Source organism: Triturus cristatus, chromosome 7 (genome assembly GCF_964204655.1).
Source record: "Triturus cristatus chromosome 7, aTriCri1.1, whole genome shotgun sequence".
Classification (NCBI taxonomy): Eukaryota; Metazoa; Chordata; class Amphibia; order Caudata; family Salamandridae; genus Triturus; species Triturus cristatus.
In genome coordinates, this window is record NC_140590.1 from 147,370,022 (window position 1) to 147,395,116 (window position 25,095).

Sequence of the window (25,095 nt, forward strand, 5' to 3'; positions counted from 1 at the left end):
CTCCAGTTGTCTTCAAATATACATGTTTTTTCTGTTGTTTTCGCTTTCTTGATTTTATAGGCATCTTATATTTCCTTCACTGCTCTGCAGCAATACCTGAAAGAAACTAAAAAAAAATACATTTTTGTAATTTTAATATATTACTATATTTTTATGATCTTTTCTAATCTTATAACACTATCTACCCCTTTCCTACAAGTGAAAAACACAACAAAACCAACACGAATTTATTCTCTAAGAACAATTCCTGTGTGCACACAGACTCTTGGTGTGATTCTAGGCAGAACACGATATTGGATTTGCAATTCAAAAGCCCACTTACTTTTTTTTTTTTTTTGCAACTGTTAATTACTCTAACAGTCTGACACATTTTCTTTATAGTTTAGAGAGGCAGAAAAGAGCACATGTCCAAACAGCTTTTTCAGAGCATGTACATGTGTAACCTGGCGGACTGACTACACTCCAGCAAAGATAATGAGCCTTGGTGATGTTCAATGCATCAGCGTTCCTCACTCCTACCTAAAACACCACACAGTGCTGATTAGTAAGCATGAGTGTACAGGAAAAACAGCTAGCTCTCTGCTAAGAGTGTGGTTCTGGAGACTGTCTACTGTCAGGTGCAAGAGACACTTTGGACCCTTACATAACTGCTTAAACACTGTAAACATGTATGTAAGACTACATGTGTGGTAAGGGTTAATATGAGTTTTTAGCATGTAGCAACTACATGACCCATTGCAAGAGTGGAAGAATAATCTACCATGTTTATTTCAAATATGTTAGCATTTGCCTCTTATTTGAGATACTGTTTTGGGCTGAATGCTAACCATCATATTTCCAGAAAACAAGCTTCCCATTTCATACGAATGCAATTCTAAATGTAGCAGAGTGTCACGAAATAGATCTCTGAGAACAATTCCTGTGTGCTCACAGACTCATGGTGTGATTCTAAGCAGAAAACAAAATTTGCTTGCCAATTTCAAAGCACACTTACTTCTGTTTTTTTCTGCAAGTGTTAAGTACTCTAACAGTCTGATACATTTTCATTACAGTTTTCAGATACAGATAACAGCACATGTGCAAACAGCTTTTTGAGACCATGAACATGTGTGACCTTGGTGACTGACTACACTCCAGCAAAAGAAATCAGCCTTAGTGATGTTGAATGTATTAGCGTTACTCACTGCTACCTGAAACACCACTCACTTGTGAATACTAAGCATGATTCTACAGGATAAACTACTGGGTGTGTGCTAAGAGTCTGCTTATGCAGACTGTGTATTTTCAGTTACAAGAGACATATGCATGTATACATCCATAACAGCATAAACATTGTAGTAATGTATGTAAAAGTACACGTGTGGCAAGGTTTAATTGGAGTTTTGTATATGTAGGACCAACCTCACCCATTCCAAGTTTAGTAGCAACATCTGCTATATCTATTTCAAATGTGTTATCATTTGCTTCCTATTTGTCTGATACTGATGTATAGTGAATAGAAACCATCACAGTACCCAAAAAAAAGCTGACCCTTTCATACAAATGGCATTCTTACAGAACCAGGCCAACAGAAATAAAATCTCTGACAACATTCAAAACCTCCCCTTTCCTACCAATGCAATTCTAAAAGAACCAGAGTGACACAAAATACATCTCTGACAACAATTCCTGTGTGCTCACAGACTCCTGCTGTGATTCTTGTCAGAAAACTAAATTTGCTTGTCAATTTGAAAGCACACTTACTGCTGTTTTTTTCTGCAAGTGATAAGTACTCTAATCGTCTGATACATTTTCATTACAGTTTTCAGAAACAGAAAACAGCACATGTGCAAACAGCTTTTTGAGACCATGAACATGTGTGACCTTGGTGACTGACTACACCCCAGCAAAACAAATCAGCCTTAGTGATGTTGAATGTATTTGCGTTACTCACTGCTACCTGAAACACCACTCACTTGTGAATACTAAGCATGATTGTACAGGATAAACTGCTGGGTGTGTGCTAACAGTCTGCTTATGCAGACTGTGTATTTTCATTTGCAAGAGACATATTCATGCATGCATCCATAACAGCTTAAACATTATAGTAATGTATGTAAAAGTACATGTGTGGCAAGGTTTAATTGCAGTTTTGTATATGTATGACCAAGCTCAGCAATTGCATGATTAGAAGCAAAATCTGCGATATCAATTTCAAAATTGTTAGCATTTTCCTCCCATTTGTGTCTTACTGATTTATACTGAATGGAAACCATCATATTTACAAAAAGAAAGCTGCCCCTTTGCTACAAATGCCATTGTTACAGAACCGGACCATCACTATTAAAATCTCTAACAACAATTCCTGTGTGCACACAGACTCATGGGTTGATTCTAGGCACAAAACAGTATTCCTCCATGATACCAGTGAACCTTAACTTATGGTAAAAACACACTCCATAATATTTAACTAGTTAAAGACCGTTAAATATCTCCCAAACCACAAAATGTAAAACATAACTTTTAAAGAAGAATCACAATTCTAATATTTATATAAAAAATCACCACATACATCCTCTCTCAAACTCATATCTCACCTTTAAAATTACTTAGTTGAGAAAGAAATGTGGCACTCAAACAGCATACTATCAGAGTCAGAATATCAAAGCTCTACACCTCTCTCCTCTCTCCAGAACCAGTAAATGGCAATGTTGCCCTCTCTTTTTTCACACATATACATGGTAATTACAAATCTCAGTGCTTCCCACATGTTTTCAAATGAAATCACACATTTCTATTGGTTGAAAACTTCAACCCTTTTCCAAATGTACCCTTCCCCCAACTTGACTTCTGCCTGCTACCATAGCAACAGCTCATGGAACACTGCTGTGAGGAGAGAGGTCAGAAGTTCAGCACACAATGTTTCAAATCCAAAGAGCAAGAGTGCTTCACCTGTCAAACCTAACAGCAAATCCAAATTAATCTTCTGTGGGAACACAATTTTCTGAACCAACACAAAACATGCTTCTAAAAATGTACACATACAGTCTACTTTTTACTGTAAAAAGATTTGAATCAGCCAATGAGTTCTTTTTATTCAAAAAAATATGTATGCCTCCATTTTACAACTGTCTTTCATTTCATATTGCCATTCTACTGAAAGACACCTTCTGAGTGCATCCAGATCTCCTTGAAAGATGTTCACAGTGTGGATTGTAGGTCACAGCTATGTCTTCTGGAGTGAAAAGTATGCAGAAAAAAGAGGTATGGTGAGAGACCTTGCTTTGCCAAATGTAGACATTAAATGGATTGGTCAGAGAGGGTTAAAGTGGCACCAATTATTGCCTTTGGTGAAAACCTTTCAACATCTCCCACAGCCTAACCTTATTATTGTGCACTGTGGTGGAAATGACCTAGGCACTTTAACTGGGGTAGGTCTGGAAATGCTTATTAAGGACACCTTTGTGCAATTGATGTCGCTTTTTCCTCAATCTGCCTTTGTATATTGTAACATATGCCAAAGGCAAAAGTGGAACTGGTCCAACCAATTTTGTCCACAGATTGACAAAGCAAGAAAGCACATTAACAAATCTATTCCTGCTTTCCTCAGAGACTATGGTATGGGTTCTATATACCACAACAACTTGCGTTACAACATGCAAGGCATTTATAGAGGAGACGGTGTCCATTACACTGATGAAGGCAACAGAGTCTTCCTCTTGAACTTTAGACTCTGCATCGGTACTTACTTGTAGGTACCGAAAAACACTTCATAAACACAACGGCTCTTTTTAGAGCCCCCTAATATCTAAACACTTAAATTTGTTTTTTACTTCTATTTTTTTATGTATTTTTTTTCTGCCGTACGCGTACGGTAAGCTTACCGTACGCGCACCCCGCAATTTTTTTAAAAAAAAATTTAAATGTATTTTTCATACTTTTATGACCTTCTTGGACCCCCTGACAAACGCTAGGGGGTCTGCAACTCTCTTCGTTGCCCCCTTTCCACGTTCTCCTCCTTTGTTTATCAGTGTGAGACACACAAAATGGAGGCCGACACTTTCTGATTTCGACTGATTCGAATGTTTACAGTCATGTAACCACCAATCAGAATTAAGCTCGCGCACGGCAGCGTGCGCGTACGGTAAGCTTACCGTACGCGCTCGGAGCGCGCTTATAGATGTATATATTGATTTAAATGCTATTTTCTCAGCAAATACTGAACACATTTACACCAGACCTACAAAAGGCACATCCCTGACCTGAGGACTACCTCTCTGCCAAATTTCAAGTAATTCTGTTCAGTCGTTCGGGCTGTAGCTTGGACTAAAGGTCCTATGGAAAAATGCATGGGGAAAACACGTTTTGGGACCCCCCTTTTTCTCAGCCCGGGCTTGACGAATCCCCCGAGACTTTCAGGGTAGGAGCGGAGCGGAGGGCCCCACCTATTTTGAAAATTTCGCCAGGATTCGTTAATCGGCGCCAAAGTTATTCAAAATAGAATGTTGCGGATTTCCTATGGAAACACGGTCCTAACTATAACTACCTACTGGCGACCGTCAGTAGGTAATATATATATATATATATATATATATATATATATATATATCACAAAGCAACTCCTCCTTTCTTGAGAAGCAGAGGCCACACGGGGAAATGCTGCGGGAAGCTCTTTAATGGACTGAAGATTGGCATGATGGATTTCGGCCTACACGGCCTTCGTCGGATGCCTGAATGTCCCGGTTGCTTTCCCACCCGCGTTTTCATACAGCCTGCACCTTTCCCATTGGCGGGAACATGCTCCACCCAGTTCTCTTATTTGTATACCAAGTGCAGCAGATGAGAACTGCAACTCCCAGAGTTCAATAGACCAGGTAGGTATTACATGGGGTTTAGATTGTAATGCCTCAATAGGCTTGCGAAGTGCAGGGGAAAAAAACCGCGATGTGGCCAAATGTTGAAATCCCGGTAGATGTACAGTCCTGTGGCTTCCTCGAGTCCCCATTACGTTCTAGCCCCAACATTCAAGTGTCCGCCGGGCAGGGGCAGGAAAAACCATGTATCCTGTTGCTTCGTGTAATCACGAACTGCGATGCAGCAGCCCTTGTATATATACACACCCAATGCTAATCTTCATAAAAATTAGCAAGACACTTGCTCCGGGTAAACAAAGGATTTAATGAGCAAATTCAGCGCTGTACTTGCAGTCCGTGAAACGCTTGGGCAGACTCGTTTCTAGCCGGAAATGGCCGTCATCAGTGCAGGTCTCACAGGCTGGTTAAGGCAATTGGAAACCAAATATATACTTCAACTTGACTCTAAAATCCCGGGTGGGCTCAATGTCACAGAGGACCTACACACCATTTTGCATTAGAGTCACACTTCTCATTTTATATATATACTATGGAGGTAATTACTTGAGATCTATGCATATCAAGCTTGGATATATTGACTATAACTCACGCGACCGCAATCCTCTGCTGATGACGTCAGATATTACATCACTGTATTTAGACACTTATTTACCAATGTCTTCTTCCATTAATCTTTAGCTATACATATATTGCAAATATTTATTTTTCATAAAGACACATATGTCATCAGTGATGTAATATCTGACGTCATCAGCAGAGGATTGCGGTCGCGTGAGTTATAGTTGCCTGCACTAACTATAACGAGGGAGTGTCATTGGTTTTTTACGAGTGAAATGTCCAGCTAACTATAACATGTGTGAAACCTATGGTTTTTTCAGTGAATTTGTACGGTTTTTTAAATGCTAAGTTATGTATTTATTACATTTTTTTTTTCAGGTTTTTCACCGTGCGCGCACGGTGCGTGCTCGGTGCGCGAAGCGCACCGAGCGCCCATAGTTCGCAGTGCATGCCGTGCGTGCGCGGTGCACGCACCTCGCGATTTAAAAAAAAATATTTATATTGTTTTTTTTCTCCCTTGGGGCTCCTTCTGTGACCCCTTGACCAAGGCTAGGGGGTCAGGAACTGTCCACTCTGCCCCCTTTTCACGTTCTCCACCTTTTTTTTCACCCCCTCAGACTGCGAGAGACAAAATGGCGGCCGACACTTCCTGGTTTCGACCGATTTGTATGTTTACCGACAACTAACAACCAATCAGAATTGCGCTCGCGCACGGCAGGGTGCGCGCACGGTGCGCGCGTATAGATATTGATATGCTTTTAAATGCTATTTTCTCAGGAAATACTGAACAGATTTACACCAGCCCTGCAAAAGGCACTTCTTTGACCTTATGGCTACCTCTCTGCCAAATTTCACGTAATTCTGTTCAGCCGTTCGGGCTGTAGCTGCGACTAAAGGTCCTATGGAAAAATGCATGGGGAAAACGCGTTTTGGGACCCCCCATTTTTCTCAGCCCCTTCTTGACGAATCACTCCGAGACTTTCAGGGTAGGAGCTGAATGGAGCGTTCCATTTGTTTTGAAAATTTCGCGAGGATTCATCAACCGGCGCCAAAGTTATTCAAAATAGAATTTTGAGATTTCCTATGGAAACTAGGTTGTAACTATAACTATCTACTGGCGACCGCCAGTAGATAATATATATATATATATATATATAGGGGGGGGGTGTCAATAGGGCTTCTTCCATTTAGGGAAATTTAGGGCCTTTGGGCTGCATTATATATTTAGCGTGAGGTGTGCCCCTCCTTAAGCTGTTTTAGGCCCAGAGACCCCATCCCATTTGGCCCAATTCATTCATTAAGGGGGAAGGCCATGCAGCCCCCTTCCCAAACTATTTCTGTTCCAAGGACTCCATAACCGGGCCCCAATTTAATTATTTAGGGGAGGTAGGCATGCGCCCCCCCCTCTCCAAGCCATATTCAGCCACGGAAACCCCATCCACCAGGTCCGTCTCACTTACAGTGTCCTGGGGACCCCATCCCAGGGACACAGTAGTTTCCCTGCTGGCACCGGCACAGGAAAACCGTCAGGAAAACATTTGTTTGCACCAGCCTTATTGGACCAATTTCCAAATTAACACCAAATGGGAGCAAACACAAAGTGTGCTCCAAGCAGGTGGGAATTTTAAAAATGCTCCCACTGGCTGAGAGCAGACTTGATATCTGTTTTCCTGTCCACACAGATCCGGGCATGGAAATAGAATAACAGAAAACATGTGTTTGGTGGGTGCCCCCAGTGGGCAACAAGGTACTCAAGTATTTAAAATGGAGACCACATGGATGGGGTGCACAGGGCCTCTAAAGGCAAAGGGAGGGGGCTGAATGGGGCAGCATTTACCCTTCCCCTTTTATTTATATTTTGACCCAGGAGATGGGGAACCTGGATACTAATTAACCTCAAGGACAGGGCTGCATTGCCCCTCCCCTTTTAAACAAATTTGACCCCATCCTCTGGAATGGAATCCATGGGGGCCTAATAAGGCTTCTGGGGGTCTTGTCCCCACCCATTTTTCATTATATATGGCGCAAGGGGATCGGGACTCCAGGGCCTAATAAACCTTGGGGAGTGGGGCTGAAAGCTCCCTTCCCATAGCTTTTGGCTTTGGGGGATGCGGTCCGCGGGCCTATTTAGGATCAGGGAGGGGAGCTGCATGCCCTTCTCCCCTGTTTAATTTTCTTTTGCCCCTATATGGGGCCCAGGGCCAATTGATGGTCCGGGAGGAGACTGCATGACCCCTTTCCCTTAAAATATATGTTTAGGCCGCAGGGAATGGGTTCCCAGGGGCCTGAAGGCCAATTCTATGCTGCACACGCATGGTGGATGGTTAACAACCTGCTAGTGATTTTGGCCACAGAGCCTGGCGCCAGGCCAAGCACAGTAACCAACCCCCTGCTGCGCATGGCCAAAGGCTGCCCACAGAGAGTGGAAAGCTGGGCCTGGCTGCAACACAAAAGCCCAAGCATGGCATTGGTTAACTGCTTCCAGGTGGCTGCCTGTGTGGACTTGGATGCAAGGCCTAACTGCAGACCAGGCCTTGCAGCAGCTCCATGCCATGCACGATGAAAGGCCTTGCACAGCGTAAGGTTTGCTGCCTGTGGGTGAGCTGGCCAAAGAGCCCTGTTACGAACCTCCTGCTTGACATGGGCGAAGGTCATGTGCAGTGTGGGTTTGGCTGCCTGTGGAGATATTGCCACAGGGCCTGGCTACAGGCAAGGCCCTGTGGTCAATCGCTGCTTCGCCATGAATGGCAGGGAGTTGGCTTATGTAAGGTCATAAAACATTACTTTACATTACAAAAACCTTAGATATTCACTGAAAAAAACAAAGGTTAATGTAAAGGTATAGTTAGGTGTGATTAAAAAGATCTGTTTTTGTTTTTAAAAAAACCTTAGAATTTCACTGAAAAAAACATAGGTTAAAGTAATGTTATAGGTAGGTTACTATGTCAATGACAACATTTTAAGCTCAAAACACCACAAAACAACCAGTTATAGTTAGCAGAACTAATTATAACTTGCTCCCCCGCCATTGAGTTTTGTGTTCTATTGTGGTGATTGCTTTTACATTTTTTTTCCAGTATGCAAGTGATTACTCTTTGTTGGTGAGTATCATTTATATAATATCACAAACAGATCTGTATTTATTTTTCTTAAAAAAGTAAAGGAATTGAAATTGGTGAAGTAGAGCAAGACCTCTGACTCCTGGTCGGAATCACTGCTCTCCCCCGTGCAGTTCCACTGTTAAGGCTCTGCCCTTAGCGCCAACTTAAGCCCTTCAGGTAGGTGTTTTAGGCCCTCCTCCACCTGCAGACTTTTGCCTGCCCCTCATCCCTGTTGGTCTAGTGGAAGTGTACCCTGCTGTTTTGCTATTCTGCTCTGTTCTGTGTCATTTTGCTTTTCTCGTATTTACCTTTTTTGTCCCACTTTTACCTCTTTCTCTCTGCCTCTTTTTCTTTGCCTTTCGTTCTGTTGTGCTTCTTTTTTTCTGCCTTTTGCCTCTGTGTTACCTCTTTCTATCTGCCCTTTTCCTCTGTTGTGCCTCTTGCTCTCTCTCTCGTTTTTTCCTCTATTGTGCCTCTTTCTCTTTGCCTGTTCACTTTCAGTCACTTATCTCTCTGTCTTCCTCTTGCCCTCCCTCGTCCCGCGTATCATGCCACTGCTGTACCCTTGGCCCCTCCCCCGAGTGCCGTTCCCGCTCCTGCCTGCCAGCTGACTGCCTTCCCCAGACCCCTACTTAATGGCGGCCACGCAGGAGCACTGCTGGTGCGCTGAAGGTGTGCCAAAAGCAAGCCTGTCTGCAACTGTCCCTGACCGTGACCAGCACCAGGGACCCTGGTCCATTGACTCCCCACCGTTGCAAACCCAGCACTCTCCACGCACAAAACCCCAGATGCAACAACTACCACCAGCTCTCGACACCGAGCATCACTCGAGGCTTGATCTCCTGCCAACACTGCCGCCATCCCTTCACCCACCTCTGGACACCAGTAGTAGCCTCCAGCCCACTTGATGCCAGCACACACAAACCGCTGGACTGTATCCTCATCAACATACGCTCCCTGCACAGGCACATTGTAGAAATTTGGGACCTCCTTAACACCCACATGCCCGAAGTTGCCTTCCACACAGAGACCTGGACCAACGTCAGCCCCTGACATTGCATCCCCCATCCACGACTGATACAAGATCCTGAGAAAAGACCACCCCAACTGCTCAGTAGGAGGCTTCCCCATCGTCTAAAAAATATCCCTCCGACAGACAACCACCAACTCGGACAGCGTCTTGCCCCCTATGGAACACATTCGCTTCCAGATCCAGCCCAAACCCAGAACAATGCTAGGCAGAACACTTGCCTACAGACCGCCTGGACCCCATGCCCCCTTCACCAACATCATTGTCAACCACATTGCACTCCACACCCTAGCCTCTACGGACTAAATACTACTCGGAGACCTGAACTTCCACCTGAACAACAACAGCGATCCCAACACCACCGCCCTCTTGGAGAACCTCATCAACAGAGGGCTGAAGCAACTTGTCTCCACCCCCACTCACACAGCAGGACACACACTTGACTCCATCTTCACCCACGGAAACAATATTCGCTTCAGCCACATCACAGAACTGCTCTGGATCGACCATCACTGCATTAATTTCTCCTTTACGAAACCCACTGTGCCCTAGCACATGTGCTGCCTCCCACACAGAAGCTGGGACAAAGACTCAGAAGAAACCCTCACCTACACCCTGACCTGCACCCCTACTACAACAGACATCAACACAGCAGCAAGCAACCTCGACCACTGGATCGCCAACTGTGCCAACACTCTTGCCCCCTTCAAACCAACACCAGATGACACAACAAGAAAGCCAACTGGTTCACCAAGGAACTCCGAGAATCCAAGCTCTCCTGCCGACGACTGGAGAAGACATTGTGAAACAGCAGAACCCCAAAAGCATACACCGCCTAAAAAACAGCCATCACAGCACACCACCAACTCATCAAATCACCAAAGAAAAACTTTGTCCACGTCAGAATCCTCGCCAACGTCCACAACTCTAAGGAACTCTTTGCCATTATACAGAAATTCGCCAAACCAAACAGTAAAACCGACGTCCCTCCCTCCCAAGACCTCTGCAACAAACTCAGCTCCTTCTCTCAGCTCAAGATCAGGACGTTTCATGACAACTTTTAAAATCAAGACCATGGCACCGCCTCAACTCCCACCCCAACGACACCACCCAACAAACCCATCTCACCTCGACCCCCTCACCACAGAAGACACCTGAAGAGCATCAACTCTGTAGCATCTTCTAACCCCTGCCCACCGCACCTCTTCCACAGGGCTGCCACTGCCATCGCACCCAAGCCACATTGAACTATCAACTTCTCCCTCGACACAGCCACATTCCCTGACTAATTGAAGCTCCCTAAAGTCAACCCCCACCTAATGAAGCCCTCCGCAGACCCAATGGACCTCAAGAATTTCAAGCGTATCTTACTTCTTCCTTTTGCCGCCATCAAAAAGGCTGTCAACACCTAGCTAGCATACTTCACATAAAACAGCAGTATCCTAGACACCTCTCAGTCCGGAATCTGCAGTAACTACAGCACAGAGACCACACTCCTCGCCGCCACTGTCTACATCTGCGCCCTCCTCAACCTGGGCCATATGGCAGCCCTGAACCTCCTGGACTTATCACCAGCCTTCAACACCGTCTCCCACTGCACACTAGCCACCAGGTTCCATGACGCCGGCATCCAAGAAAAGGCCTTTGACTGGATACATTCTTTCCTATCAGGCAAAGCACAGAAAATAAGGTTCCTGCCCTTCCTCTCAGAACCGACAGAGATCAGATGGAAAGTATCACAAGGATCCCGCCTCAGCCCCACACTCCTCAAAGTCTACATGGCCCCCCTCGCAACTAACATCAGAAACCACAGTCTCAACATAGTTTCCTATGCAGATGATACTCAGCTCATCCTCTCCCCCACCAAGGAACCCGACATCACCAGGCACAACTTTCAAGAAGGGATGAAAGCGTTCGCTACCTGGATGAGCAACAGCTGCCAGAAGCTTGACTCTGAGAAAATAGAAGTTCTCATCCTTGGCTCCACTGCCTCCGCATGGAACAACATTTGGTGGCCCCCCAACCTCGGAAACCCACCCACCCCAACGGACCATGCACGCAACCTCTACATCATATTCAACTCTTCAATTATCATGAACAGCCAGATTAACTCCACTGGCTCGCTGTCGAAAAAAGAATAACCTTCAAGCTGCTCTCACATACCTACAAAGCCCTACACAAAACCGGACCCCAATACCTCAACAACTGAATCTCCATCCATGCCCCGAAGAGAAATCTCAGCACATCTGACCTCGCCCAAGCCACCGTACCTTGTTTCTACAGGCCCAGAGCAGGTGGAAGATCCTTTTCCTGAATCGCAGCCAAGACATGGAACAAACTCCCCTTCACCTCCGATGGAGCCCAACTCTGCACCATTTCAGATTTTACCTCAAGACATGGCTCTTCGAATGACCCTAAAGTAGCTGCTCACTTCACCCTCCAGCCACCTAGTGCCTTGAGGCCCTCGCAGGTTAGTAGTGCCTTCTACGAAACCCTGATTGATTGATTGATTGAATCATAATGGGTGGGGGCTTGTGACGTGAATTGGATAAAAGAAACTCAGGTTTTCATCGATGTATTCCAAGCTGAACAAGCAAAAAGTGTTTTATTGGTTACTTTTGAGCTACCTGGTAAGCCTAAGAAACTCAGGTCCCTATTGGTATCTTTTGTTTGGGATAAAAGAAGTTCAGGGTCTCATTGGTGTGCTCCAAGTCAACTATGAAAACAGTTTTATTATGGTCAATTTTGAGCTAACTGTTGAGCTTAAGAAACTCAGGTCCCTAATGGTATACTTGTAGTCAAATGAGGAGTCAGAGTTTGCACTTTAGGCTCCTATTGGTGTTTTTCTAGCCGATTATATAACAGTGTTTGTATTGGCTCATCCTGAACTTGTAAGCAAATATAGAGTGTGGTGATTGTGAAAAACTCCCTCATGAGCGGTTGGTGGGACGATGAACATGTGGTGGAGATCGAGAAGACCAATAGGTTGGAGATTATGACCGCAAATATTTTGATACAGTATACCTTAACTTTAGTAAGGTATTTGTTTTCTATAGGTGTAAAGAAATGTGGCAAAGTATACTTAAAACTTTGATTATCCTTTATTTTTATATTAATTTGAAAAAATTCGAATGGGAATCATTCATTTTGTGATTGATTAGTTGAACATTGGGATTTAGTTACTTGTAAAGGGGTTGGCTTAATATCTAAGGGCATTTTAAAAGTTTGAGTGTTAGAGAATTTGTAAATAATTTAGATAAGTTATCTTCTGGTGGATTAAAGAATAAAAGTTATTGAGTATCAATTGATAATTTGATTTTGTAGAATGAATTATTTGTTAATGAAAATATGTGAGGCATTTAACCTGATATTGAAATTCACGAACATGAATTGGTGAATGTTAGATTTTTAAGGCAATTGGTAACTAAAGCTTTGAAACAGCAATGGATACTCCTAAAAGTAGGTGAGTGCTCCTCCCGCCCATTTTTCTATAAGGAAGAAATTTCTAAAGTAATGGAATTTTGGATACATTTGAGTTATGGCTCCTTCTTTCTTCTTGTCTATTTTATTTTGGCAGTATTTAGTGCCTTTTTCTAATCAGTTCATTCTGTAAGGATAAATTTGATGTGGAACTAAAAGAGAACTTTAGCTTTTTTGGAAGGGTATTCCTAATGTACTAGCTCGTAAGGAGATTTCACTATTGTAGGAGAGTGGCATCGACTGCATAGTTGCCCCCAACTTTTTGCTGATGTTTTGACTGTTTTATGACTCTAGCCAGGCTGTGGCCCTGCTATCCAGGACCCCAGCCTATCTGCTTCCTCTCTAAACTGATGTGAGTCCCCTAGGTACAAACCAATTGGATACTGAGGATACCCTATCAGCCCCTTGTAGATGGTACCCTAGGTACCCAGGGCATGGGTCCCTCAGAGGCATCTGAGGGACCCTCCTTCGACACCGCCTTAGACACCGCCACCTTCCCTGAGAGCTGGAAGCACGCCGAACTCAGCGCTCTACTAAAGAAACCAACAGCGGACCCCACCGAACTCAAGAATTACCGCCCCATCTCGCTCCTCCGGTTTCCAGCCAAAGTCATCGAGAAGACCGTCAACAAGCAGCTGGCCGCCTTCCTCGAGACGAATGGATCCCTCGACCCCTCACAGTCTGGCTTCCGAGCCAACCACAGCACCGAGACCGCCCTCATCGCTGCCACCGATGACATCCGAGCCCTGCTGGACAACGGAGAAACAGCGGCCCTCATCCTCCTAGACCTCTCCGCGGCATTCGACACTGTCTGCCACCGCACCCTAGTGCAGCGCCTCAGCAACGTCGGAATCCAGGAGAAGGCACTGGAATGGATCATCTCCTTCCTCGACGGAAAGACAGAGAGTCCGCCTACCACCGTACAAGTAAGAGGCCACCTAAGTCATCTGCGGCGTCCCCCAAGGATCCTCACTCAGCCCCACCCTCTTCAACGTCTACATGAGCCCCCTTGCGGCCATCGCACGCCAACACAACCTCAACATCATCTCCTACGCCGATGACACCCAGCTGATCCTCTCCCTGACCAACGACCCCGCCGCCGCCAGAGCCAACCTCCACGAAGGGATGAAAGACGTAGCCGAGTGGATGATGACCAGCCGCCTGAAACTGAACTCAGACAAGACGGAAGTCCTCATCCTGGGCTCCTCGCCCTCTGCCTGGGACGACTCCTGGTGGCCCCCCGCCCTGGGCACCGCACCCAAACCGACAGACCACGCACGAAACCTGGGCTTCATCCTGGACTCCTCCCTCTCCATGACCAGACAAGTCAACACCGTCTCCTCGTCCTGTTTCAACATCCTGCGCATGCTACGGAAGATCTTCCGGTGGATCCCCATCAAGACCAGGAAGACGGTCACCCAGGCCCTTGTCACCAGCCGACTGGACTACGGCAATGCCCTCTACGCCGGAACCACCGCCAAGCTCCAGAAGAGACTCCTGCGGATACAGAATGCCTCAGCCAGACTCATCCTCGACATCCCCCGAAGCAGCCACATCTCTGGACATCTGAGAGACCTGCACTGGCTCCCCGTCAACAAGAGAATCACCTTCCGTCTCCTCACCCACGCACACAAAGCCCTACACGACCAAGGCCCGAGCTACCTCAACAACCGCCTCAACTTCTACGCTCCCAAACGCCATCTCCGATCAGCCAGCCACGCCCTTGCCGCCGTCCCCCGCATCCGAAGAGGAACAACAGGAGGAAGGTCCTTCTCCTACCTGGCCGCCAAGTCCTGGAACTCCCTCCCGACCGACCTGCGCCTGACCCAAGACCACCTCTCCTTCAGGAAGAAGCTCAAGACCTGGCTGTTCGAGCAGTAGCGGCACCCCCCCCCCCCCCCTAGCGCCTTGAGACCCTCCGGGTGAGTAGTGCGCTTTATAAATGGCTTTGATTGATTGATTGATGATAGAGGCCTACCAGGGCTACAGCACTTATTGTGCCACCCTGGGACAGCCATACAAACTGACACCACCAGACCACTACTGTAGTCTGGGTAAGGCGGTGCTTGCACCCCTTACAGGGATACAGGTACCCTGTATCCCACCTATTTACAACACATATATTCTCATAAGTCACCCCTCAAGCAGGCCTTGCTAATCCTACAAGGCAGGGTGCTGAGATGTGTGAGGGGGGACCCCTACCTGAGTAGGGCCCCTCTGCAACCTTCATTAAAACTTGTGCGAGGTTGTTTGTAGTGCAGCCATACCATATACTCTTAACCGCATTATAAGTAATTGCGATAGCGTGATAACTTAAGAGTGGCTGCACAGAACCATGTCGTGTTTGGTGTCAAACATGTAGGAATCATACCCCCAGTCCAGCCATGGGCATGAGGGCATGATTCCCCCCTGCTAGAGGGTCGATATGGTAAAAGCGGCAGAATTTAGACATCAATTTAAAAGTGCACACTTAATACAAAATGGATGCTACCCGCCACCCACACAACTCTGGCTGCCTGTTGCTGGGCAGAACTCCAGCCACAGCAGCTGGACAATAGGGATCTTGTTGCACCTCCCCAAACAGACTATGTGGATTGGAATTGGGTGGGTGCACCATAGGATGCCTTTCAAAGTTGCACGTAGGCTGCTACAGCGCCTACATTCTGCATACACCACCTGGAACCAGTTCAGGGGCATCCTGTCCCCTGCCCAGGTGGGAAACACACAAAGGGGAGAGGGTGTAGCCACCCTTTCCTGCCTGAACTCTCATTGGTGGGCTCTGATTTAGCCACCCCCTATACCTCTGGATAAAGGTGGGTGCAGGGTCCCCAGAGCCTCAGATTATTCTTGAACTTCACAGACTTGAACTTTGATGTGCTGCCACACAGCTGACTGAAGAAATCTCCCTTGGGGTAAAGGAGTTACCCCCCTGCTTGGCAGGCACCTGAAACACTGCAAGTGACCCGGTTGGAACGTCATTGCTCCTACGAACATTGACGACTCCTATCTACCTTGAGGTGGGTTTCCACGCATCCCAGAGGCCAGTGAGTGTGCACAGCAAAGCTTCGCACCGTGGACCCCGTGGGTGCCGAGATCCCAATACCCCAGGACACCGGCCACCTCTTACACAGCACACGAACCTGACAAGTGGGGAAGTTGTGCTTTGGCCCATTATTGAGCCAGCCTCTCCGCATCATCTGTGGCAAAGATCGATGCCCTAGCCCGCTCCGGCGACCCGTGGGCACATCTTTACACACGCCAAATTGCTGCCTCCCGTGGTCCCTTGTCTCTCGACTGGTGGGCCTTAGCGGAGGTCAGTCTCTACTTCCAAGAGTTCCCCTGGTTGCTCCAGGCCTGCTCTTCAGTCTCCCCGCTGGAGACCTCGCTCAGACCTCGTGGGTCTGCACCAGTTGCTGTTTTGTAATTGATGCGTGGGTTGCGGCTGCCAAGGCTTAGTGGATCCATTCCGGACACTAACACTGCAGCAACCCTCATCGTTTGTGGGACAGTTGCCCTCCAGAAGCTGGCCTTCCTTGAAGCCTCCTGGAGCCCGTGGCTGCTGATCCAAGCTACACCTCTTCCACTTGGAAGCACCCGACATTGAAGGGCTCTTTCTCCTGAGCTCCCTGGTCACTGTGCCGTGACCCAGACTCTGTCCCCTCTGCTTTCAGGTTCTTCTCGTCAATATCTACATCTTGTATCTTCACGACGGTGAGCAGTCTAAATATCGAAAAATAAATTTCGACCTACACTAATATCGAGTTTAGAATATCGAAGGGACAGAATATCGATGTTAAGAATATCGATGTTAAGAATATCGACCCTAAGGTAAGTAATATCGATTTTCTTTTTTTTTTCTTTTTTTTTTTATATCGATGTTAGTAATATTGAAGTTAGTAATATCGATATCAAATATATCGATGTTACTAATATTGATGTTACTAATATCAATATTTATAATATTGCTATGTATTTTATTATGTATTTAATATGTATGTGTTAATTATTTTTTGTTAAGTGTTCTACTGGTTTTAAAATATATGTATACAATTTGTTAATAATGTTTTTTTAAGTCAATTTTGTGTTTTAGTACCGTCGCGGGTTTATAGGGGAAGAGGGTGGGAAGTAATTTAATTGTAATTAAGTATATTTTTTTAATTTATTGGTATTGATAATTATATTATTGTTAATTAAGTATTGGTAATTAATTCTTATTAATTGGTAATTAGTTTTTATTAATTGATTAATTGATAATTATGTTAAGTGTATTATTTTATTATTTGAGTGTGTTGTGCGTTTATAGGGGAATAGTGTTGGAAGTAATTGAAATCTAATTAAGTAATTATGAAATGTGTTGTTGGTTATTGATAATTGGAGATTAATTATTAATTGGTAAATATTTTAAATTATAATATTTTGGTTATGAAAAATACATTGTTTAATCATTAATTGCTAATTAAATATGATTACATGTTTATTGATATTCCTAATTAATATACTAATAAGTAATTATTAATTGGTAATTAATGTTTAATAATTTTGGGTATAAAACATATTTAATTGTTTAATATTTTTTTAATTGCTAATTAAAGTTTGATTATTATTTTTTGGTATACAAAATTTATTTTTTAATTGGTAATTAATATTTATTAATTATTATTTATTGGTATTTATTAATTTATTGTTAATTATTCATTGGTAGTTATGTTTTTTTTTTTTTGACAACAGACTTTATTGCCATTTTAAGGACACCGGGGAACTCGTCCCCATACATGGTACCAAAACAGATATTGGAAGAGTGAGAATTGGTATCCCTGTTCGTCCCCCCTGGTCTGCGGAACATCAGACCCATGACCCCTCCCCCCCCTCCCGCACATCACACCAACCCACTGCCCAGCATGTACATTTAACATGTCCCATCAGTTTCTGTTCCATATTCTGGTTACCCTCCTGCAGCTCAAAGTTCTTGGGGCCTCGGATGAGTGACTACCGGGGCTCTGATCAGTCTTTCTATCGGGTCCAATGTCTCTGCGCCCATACGTATGGATAATACGATGCCCCGATATCGTGCCCATCTCTTCCATACTTTACTATGCTTGTGCGGACAGCCCCTCGCCAAGAATACTGCCTCTTCTGCGGACATGCAGCGATCCAATGCCTTCCTCCAGGCCTGAACTGGGGGCGGGGTTGATGACTTCCAGTGCTGGGCAATATCTCGCTTGGCCAGCGTCAAACCCAGAAACAGGAGGTGCCGCTTATAGATATTGCCCCCTAGTTCCTCAGTACTGTGTAATAGTGTTAACCGGGGATCGAGGGGTAGCTCCCAGCCCAGCACCCCCCCCAAGCACGACAGGACCTCAGCCCAGAACGGGCGCAACCGACCACAGTCCCACACCATGTGTATGAAGGTGCCGTCGCTGTCGCCGCATTTGAGACATGTAGGGTACTCAATTAAGTTCATGCGCCAGAGGCAGTGCTGTGTGTAATATGCCCTGTGTAGGTACTTGAATTGTATAAAACGGTATTCGGTGGCCACCGCCGCATATCGCGGACTTGCAATAGCCTCAGCCCAGTCGTCCTCCGTGAGTGTGGGGATATCTTTCTGCCACGCCTCCTTGTTGTTATCTAGGGTGGTTTTCGTGTATGTTGTTAATGTCTGATAAATTTTACGGATTTTGTGATCCCCGAGGTCCCCCATCAAGAGTTTGCCTTCTAGCGGATGGAACTCTGGCAGAGTGTCTAGATGTTGGATGCTAGGTGTAAGAGCATGTCTCAATTGTAGGTATCTGTGAAACTGGGATTTATGCAGCTCAAACTCAGCCTGCAGCATCTGGAAGGATTTGAGCCTCATCCCCCTCATTACGTCCCCCAGCGTGGACATCCCAATTGTGTCCCAATAGCGAAAACCCTCCAATTGTGCCGTCTCCTTGAGCAGGGTACCCTGCCACAGTGGGGTGGCCCGTGTAAGCCTGCCTCGCCATCCGATGGAGTTGACAGATTGCCGCCAGATCCGGACCACCGTGGCACAGGCCGGGGGCAACTGCACTAACGACGAGCCGCTGTAGAGGAGTTGCAAGAGGGGCGTCCCTGCCAACGCGGCCCGGTCCAACGCATAGGCCGGATCCGTGGCGGAGGCGTACCACCATTCGTTGATAACTAGGAGATGCGCAGCCCTGTAATAGGCCTGAACGTCCGCCACTGCTATTCCCCCGCAGTAAGTGGATTGCACAAACGTCGCCAGGGCGACCCTCACCGGCCCGCCGTGCCATAAGAATCCATTCAATAGTGCATTAATCTGCCGGAACCACGCCTGGGGCACCTGGAATGGGTAATGTTGAAGACGGTACAAGAGACGCTGCAGTGTCACCATCTTGAAGATGGTGGTAGTTATGTTTTTAATAAATATTTATTGGTATTTGTAAATAATTTTGAGTTATTTAATAATTAAATCACTAATTATTTTAAAGAATTATTTTATTGATAAGTATGTTATTTTTAACTTCTAAGCTATCCAACTCTTTCCCTACTGTTGCACTCTCTGGAGTTAGAATAGTAATTTTTACCCCTACGCTATCCAACACTTTCCCTACTGTTCCACTCTCTGGAGTGGGAATAGTAATTTTTATCCCTACGCAATCCAACACTTTCTCTACTGTTGCACTCCATGGAGTTGGAATAGTAATTTTTACCCCTACGCTATCCAACACTTTCCCTACTGTTGCACTCTCTGGAGTGGGAATAGTAATTTTTACCCCTACGCTATCCAACACTTTCCCTACTGTTGCACTCTCTGGTGTTGGAATAGTAATTTTTACCCCTATGCTATCCAACACTTTCCCTACTGTTGAACTGTCTTGAGTGGGAATCGTAATTTTTACCCCTCCGCTATCCAACACTTTCCCTACTGTTGTGCTCTCTGGAGTGGGAATCGTAATTACTCCTGCGCTATCCAACCCTTTCCCTACTGTTGCACTCTCTGGAGTTGGACTAGTAATTTTTACCCCTACGCTATCCAACATTTTCCTTTCTGTTGTCTTTTTTGGAGCTGGAGTAGTAGTTTTATTCTCTCTGCTATTTAATATTTTTTATTATTTTAGCTAATGTAATATATAATTAATTTTAACAATATTTAAATTAAATGTAACTTTTAAATTTGTCATGCATAATTATTTAATTTTTATTCATGTTATTGTTTTGTGTATGTTTTTGCAATTTATAATATTTTTAAATAATTTATAATTTATTAAAATAATTATTAAAACATTAAGGTGTCAATTCCGATCCTGTCAAACCCGGGTACAAATGGTCATAAGGAGCATTTTCTCCATCCGACTCATACCCGGGAAAAACACCTTACAAACTCGCAAGTACGATTCGCACAGAAATACCATTTCCGTACGAGTCTTACAAAAGACCGACCGGCAAAAAAATACATACAAATCTGAATCTGGACGGCGCATACGCGCTCTCTAAACCTATGTGAGTACCATAGGTACAAACCAATTGGATACTGAGGATCCCCTATCAGCCCCTTGTAGATGGTACCCAGGGCATGGGTGTCCCTCAGAGGCCTACCAGGGCTGCAGCACTTATTGTGCCACCCTGGGACAGCCGTACAAACTGACACCACCAGACCACTACTGTAGTCTGGGTAAAGTGGTGCTTGCATCCCTTACAGGGATACAGGTACCCTGTATCCCACCTATTTACAACACATATATTCTCATAGGTCACACCTCAAGCAGGCCTTGCTAATCCTACAAGGCAGGTTGCTGAGATGTGTGAGGGGGGACCCCTACCTGAGTAGGACCCCTCTGCAACCTTCATTAAAACTAGTGCGAGGTTGTTTGTAGTGCAGCCATACCATATACTCTTAACCGCATTATAAGTAATCGCGATATCGTGATAACTTAAGAGTGGCTGCACAGAACCATGTCGTGTTTGGTGTCAAATATGTAAGAATCATACCCCCAGTCCAGCCATGGGCATGATTCCCCCCTGCTAGAGGGTCGATGTGGTAAAAGCGGCAGAATTTAGAAACCAATTTAAAAGTGCACACGTAATACAAAATGGATGCTACCCGCCACCCACACGACTCTGGCTGCCTGTTGCTGGGCAGAACTCCAGCCACGGCAGCTGGACAATAGGGATCTTGTTGCAGGGAGGTGTTCCCACCTCCCCAGACAAACTATGTGGATTGGTCCTGGGTGGGTGCACCATAGGATGCCTTTCAAAGTTGCACGTAGGCTGCTACAGCGCCTACATTCTCCATACACCGCCTGGAACCGGTTCAGGGGCATCCTGTCCCCTGCCCAGGTGGGAAACACACAAAGGGGAGAGGGTGTAGCCACCATTTCCCGCCTGAACTCTCATTGTTGGGCTCTGATTTAGCCACCCCCCTATACCTCTGGATAAAGGTGGGTGCAGGGTCCCCAGAGCCTCAGATTATTCTTGAACTTCACAGACTTGAACTTCGACTTGCTGCCGCACAGCTGACTGAAGAAATCTCCCTTGGGGTAAAGGAGTTACCCCCCTGCTTGGCAGGCACCTGAAACACTGCAAGTGACCCAGTTGGAACTTCGCTGCTCCTATGAACATCGACGACTCCTATCTACCTTGAGGTAGGTTTCCAAGCATCCCAGAGGCCAGTGAGTGTGCACAGCAAAGCTCAGCACCGTAGACCCCGTGGGTGCCGAGATCCCCAATACCCCAGGACACCAGCCACCTCTTGCACAGCACACGAGCCCGACAAGTGGGTAAGTTGTGCTTTGGCCCATTATTGAGCAAACTTCTCAGCATTATCTGTGCCAAAGATCGATGCCCTAGCCCACTCCGGCGACCCGTGGGCGCATCTTTAAGCATGCCAAATTGCTGCCTCCCGCGGTCCCTTGTCTCTCGACTGGTGGGCCCTAGCAGAGGTCAATCTCTACTTCCAAGAGTTCCCCTGGTTGCTCCTGGCCTGCTCTTCAGTCTCTTTGCTGGAAACCTTGCTCAGACCTCGTGGGTCTGCACCAGTAGCTGTTTTGTAATTCTTGCGTGGGTTGTGGTTGCCAAGGCTTAGTGGATCCAATCTGGACACTAACACTGCAGCGACCCTCATCCTTTGTGGGACAGTTTCCCTCCAGAAGCTGGCCTTCCTTGAAGCCTCCCGGAGCCCGTGGCTGCTGATCCAAGCTACACCCCTTCCACCTGGAAGCACCCGACATTGAAGGGCTCTTTCTCCTGAGCTCTCTGGTCACTGTGCCGTGACCCAGACTCTGTCCCTTCTGCCTTCAGGTTCTTCTCTTCAAGATCTACATCTTCAATCTTCACGACATCGACAACGCTTTTGGCTAGCAGCAGTTCTTCACGTTTTCCCATTGAAAATCACCCCGTGACCCGACATCGAAAACGACCTATGCACCCGGCTTCCCTGGGGCAGGTAACAGTGGTACCTCGGTACTCTTGTGGGTGTGGGTGTGGGCTCTTCAAAAGCTTAACTCTAAGCTCCTGAAGTTGAATTCCTGCTAGAAGTGTTTTTAATCTTGTAAAGTTCAACCGCGACATTCTCCATAGGGTTTAATAGAGATCCCGATAGCAGCTTATACCACTGCACGCGTCTCCCGTGTGTCCCCTTCCTCACTACCTTGGGTGGTTTCTTAAGGGGCCAGCGACCCTGAATGCCCTAGGCATTGTCTGTAGAATTGTCGTGGTTCTTATACCACTTTTTTAATATATGGTTTGGTACCCCCCTGGGGCCCTATGATTCCAGTGCTATTTATTGTAACTATCAATGCTCGTTTGAATTGTAACTTTACCTCCAGCCTCATAAAGAGACTTGTGGGACTATTCTTAGAATAAATACATATATTTTATATATATACCTGTGTGGACTACTCTTTCATTTGGTCATTCAAGAGGTTATCTATGGTAAAACAATAAGCTTAACACTCCTTCAAGACTTAGCCTGAAGGCTGCTCTCCACAGCTACCACTAGGATAGCTTTCTTTAAAGGTTGTCTTTTAACCTATCACCATAAGAGTCGAATTGGACTGGTGCAAGGTGTCCCCTATAACTAGAGGACAGCATATGCCAGGCCAACTTCTCACAACTATGGTAAACTGATACACTGTGATTGGTCAGAAAATATGCTATAATCTCAAACCCAGTATTTGGTGACTTAGACACAGTCATGATGTGTTAGCAGAAATGTATCTGAGTAAATAGCAAAATGATTAGACACAGGAAAGTACGCCAGATTGAATGAATAGGGAGTCTGATTCCCTATCAATCCAGGTAACAAATTTGAAGGGATGTGAACACGGCAAGCAGATGCTTTTGGAGTAGTCCGTGAACATTTAAGTACTTAAAACATAGAATTTAGAAATTCTTTTTGAAAATACATTTTCCCAAAATGGCTTTTTTTCAACTAAAATGGTAATTGTGTGCATGCCTATTTCCGATGACGCCTTTGTTGTTCAATCTTCTTCCCTTTTATGATCTGCATTTCATTTTAAATATTAATTAAATACATGTACATTAATTTGAGAACATTGCTGTCTATTTCTGAGATTGTCCACTTTTATCAATTAATGTGAGCTTTCTAATTATTTTGCAAATATACATTTTTAAATACCCTGAAGAAGCAACAGCTCACTTTATGCAGTGAAACATGTGGTGGCTGTGCAACATCTAAGAAACCAATTATTGTACTTGATATGAATGGAAAATGTCTATTGAAATTTGGAATTGTTTGGCTGTCCTACATCAATAAAAAAGCAACACTGAATTCTGGAAGCAATGTGTAAAACTTGCAAACTTCCAAAATGAAAAACATTTTAAATGAATATATTATTGATATGTTACAAAAATAAATGTAATTGTTCTTTAATTCAAAAAGTGTTATTATATTTTTCCTTTTTGAACTCTCCAGCAATGTATGTTTATTTTTACGTGGTTTATGACATTTTGGCACTAGGGTTGTTTTTCTAGAGTTTTTTTTTTTAACCCAGTGGTTTTCGTATTTTTTTAAATATGTTTACTCTGAATGCACACATCACACAATTTGGTCATCTAATTCACATCACTAGTGAAGGAACATTTGAAGACTAATGTATACATGCTAACAGACTGTATTAGGACTCTCCTAGTGCATAGCCTTCATTAGTCCAATCACATTTATGTCCGGTGTCCAGCTTTGCTTGAGGAGGCTGATCCATACCATATTTTCAGGCTATTAAGCAGGAATAAATGTATATCCAGTGAATATATATGTGGTTATCCTGAAAATGTGACATTAACATGGTGGGAGTGGAACAATAGTGGGCACACCAGAATTATGTTCTTATGTGAAAATGATTCAAACAATCAGTAAAGTGTCCGCTCAAAAGTGTGTCTCATTTTCTGTGATCATTATGTTGTTTAATTCAGTTTATTTCATTTTCCAGGGCTGCAAAATAATAAGGCTTTAACCTGAGGATTCTTCAGACCAGTATGTCCTGAGGTGCTTTATAAAAGAGCTAACAATGGACTACAAGCAGGGAGTTTTCTTGTGTGCTCTTCTTCAAGGTATCATCACTCTCAAGCATATTGTGATATATTCTGTTGTCCATTTCTATACAGAAAACAATTGATATGAGCTTATGTTTAACTCTTTCCTACTGACAGCTGTTAGATCTTTTATGAACAATACCAGTACTTACAGCGAACTTTGGATACCTCTTTGCTTACCACTGATTGGCACACAATGGACGTGCATATATTTTCTTACTCTCTCCTTTCTGTGCAGTTTCCCACCTTAAATATCGAATGACGTTTGCTCTGTGTTCCCCTCCCCTGGCCCGCAGCTCATCTATTTCTTCCCTACTCCTCCCTCCGCCTTTTTTGGTGTTTGTTATTAGTTTTATTCCCCTGCCTCTCGTTCCTATGTTTCTTCATCATCCTCCATTCTCTGTTATTTCCTTATGCTTATGTCTTACTCCAGCCGGTTCTCCATTGCTTTTTTGCCTCTCCAGCTGTGATCTTTAATTATTTGGAGGGCTCATTGTCTGCAACTTGCTACCAGCTTGCTCCTTTTACAAAATGTGCTTTGAAG

General features: G+C 44.9%; 1 protein-coding gene across 7 annotated transcripts in view; it reads left to right on the top strand.

Moving 5' to 3' along the window:
• Positions 1-25,095, top strand: part of LOC146809067 (sialoadhesin-like) — a 514,967-nt gene that overhangs the window by 154,178 nt on the left and 335,694 nt on the right. For all 7 annotated transcript variants that reach the window (XM_085614289.1, XM_085614287.1, XM_085614291.1 and 4 more), the window contains one exon: positions 24,449-24,569. In XM_085614289.1, coding sequence (XP_085470415.1) covers positions 24,527-24,569 — 43 coding nt within the window. In that variant the 5' untranslated portion in view covers positions 24,449-24,526. The remainder of the gene's footprint in view (positions 1-24,448; positions 24,570-25,095) is intronic.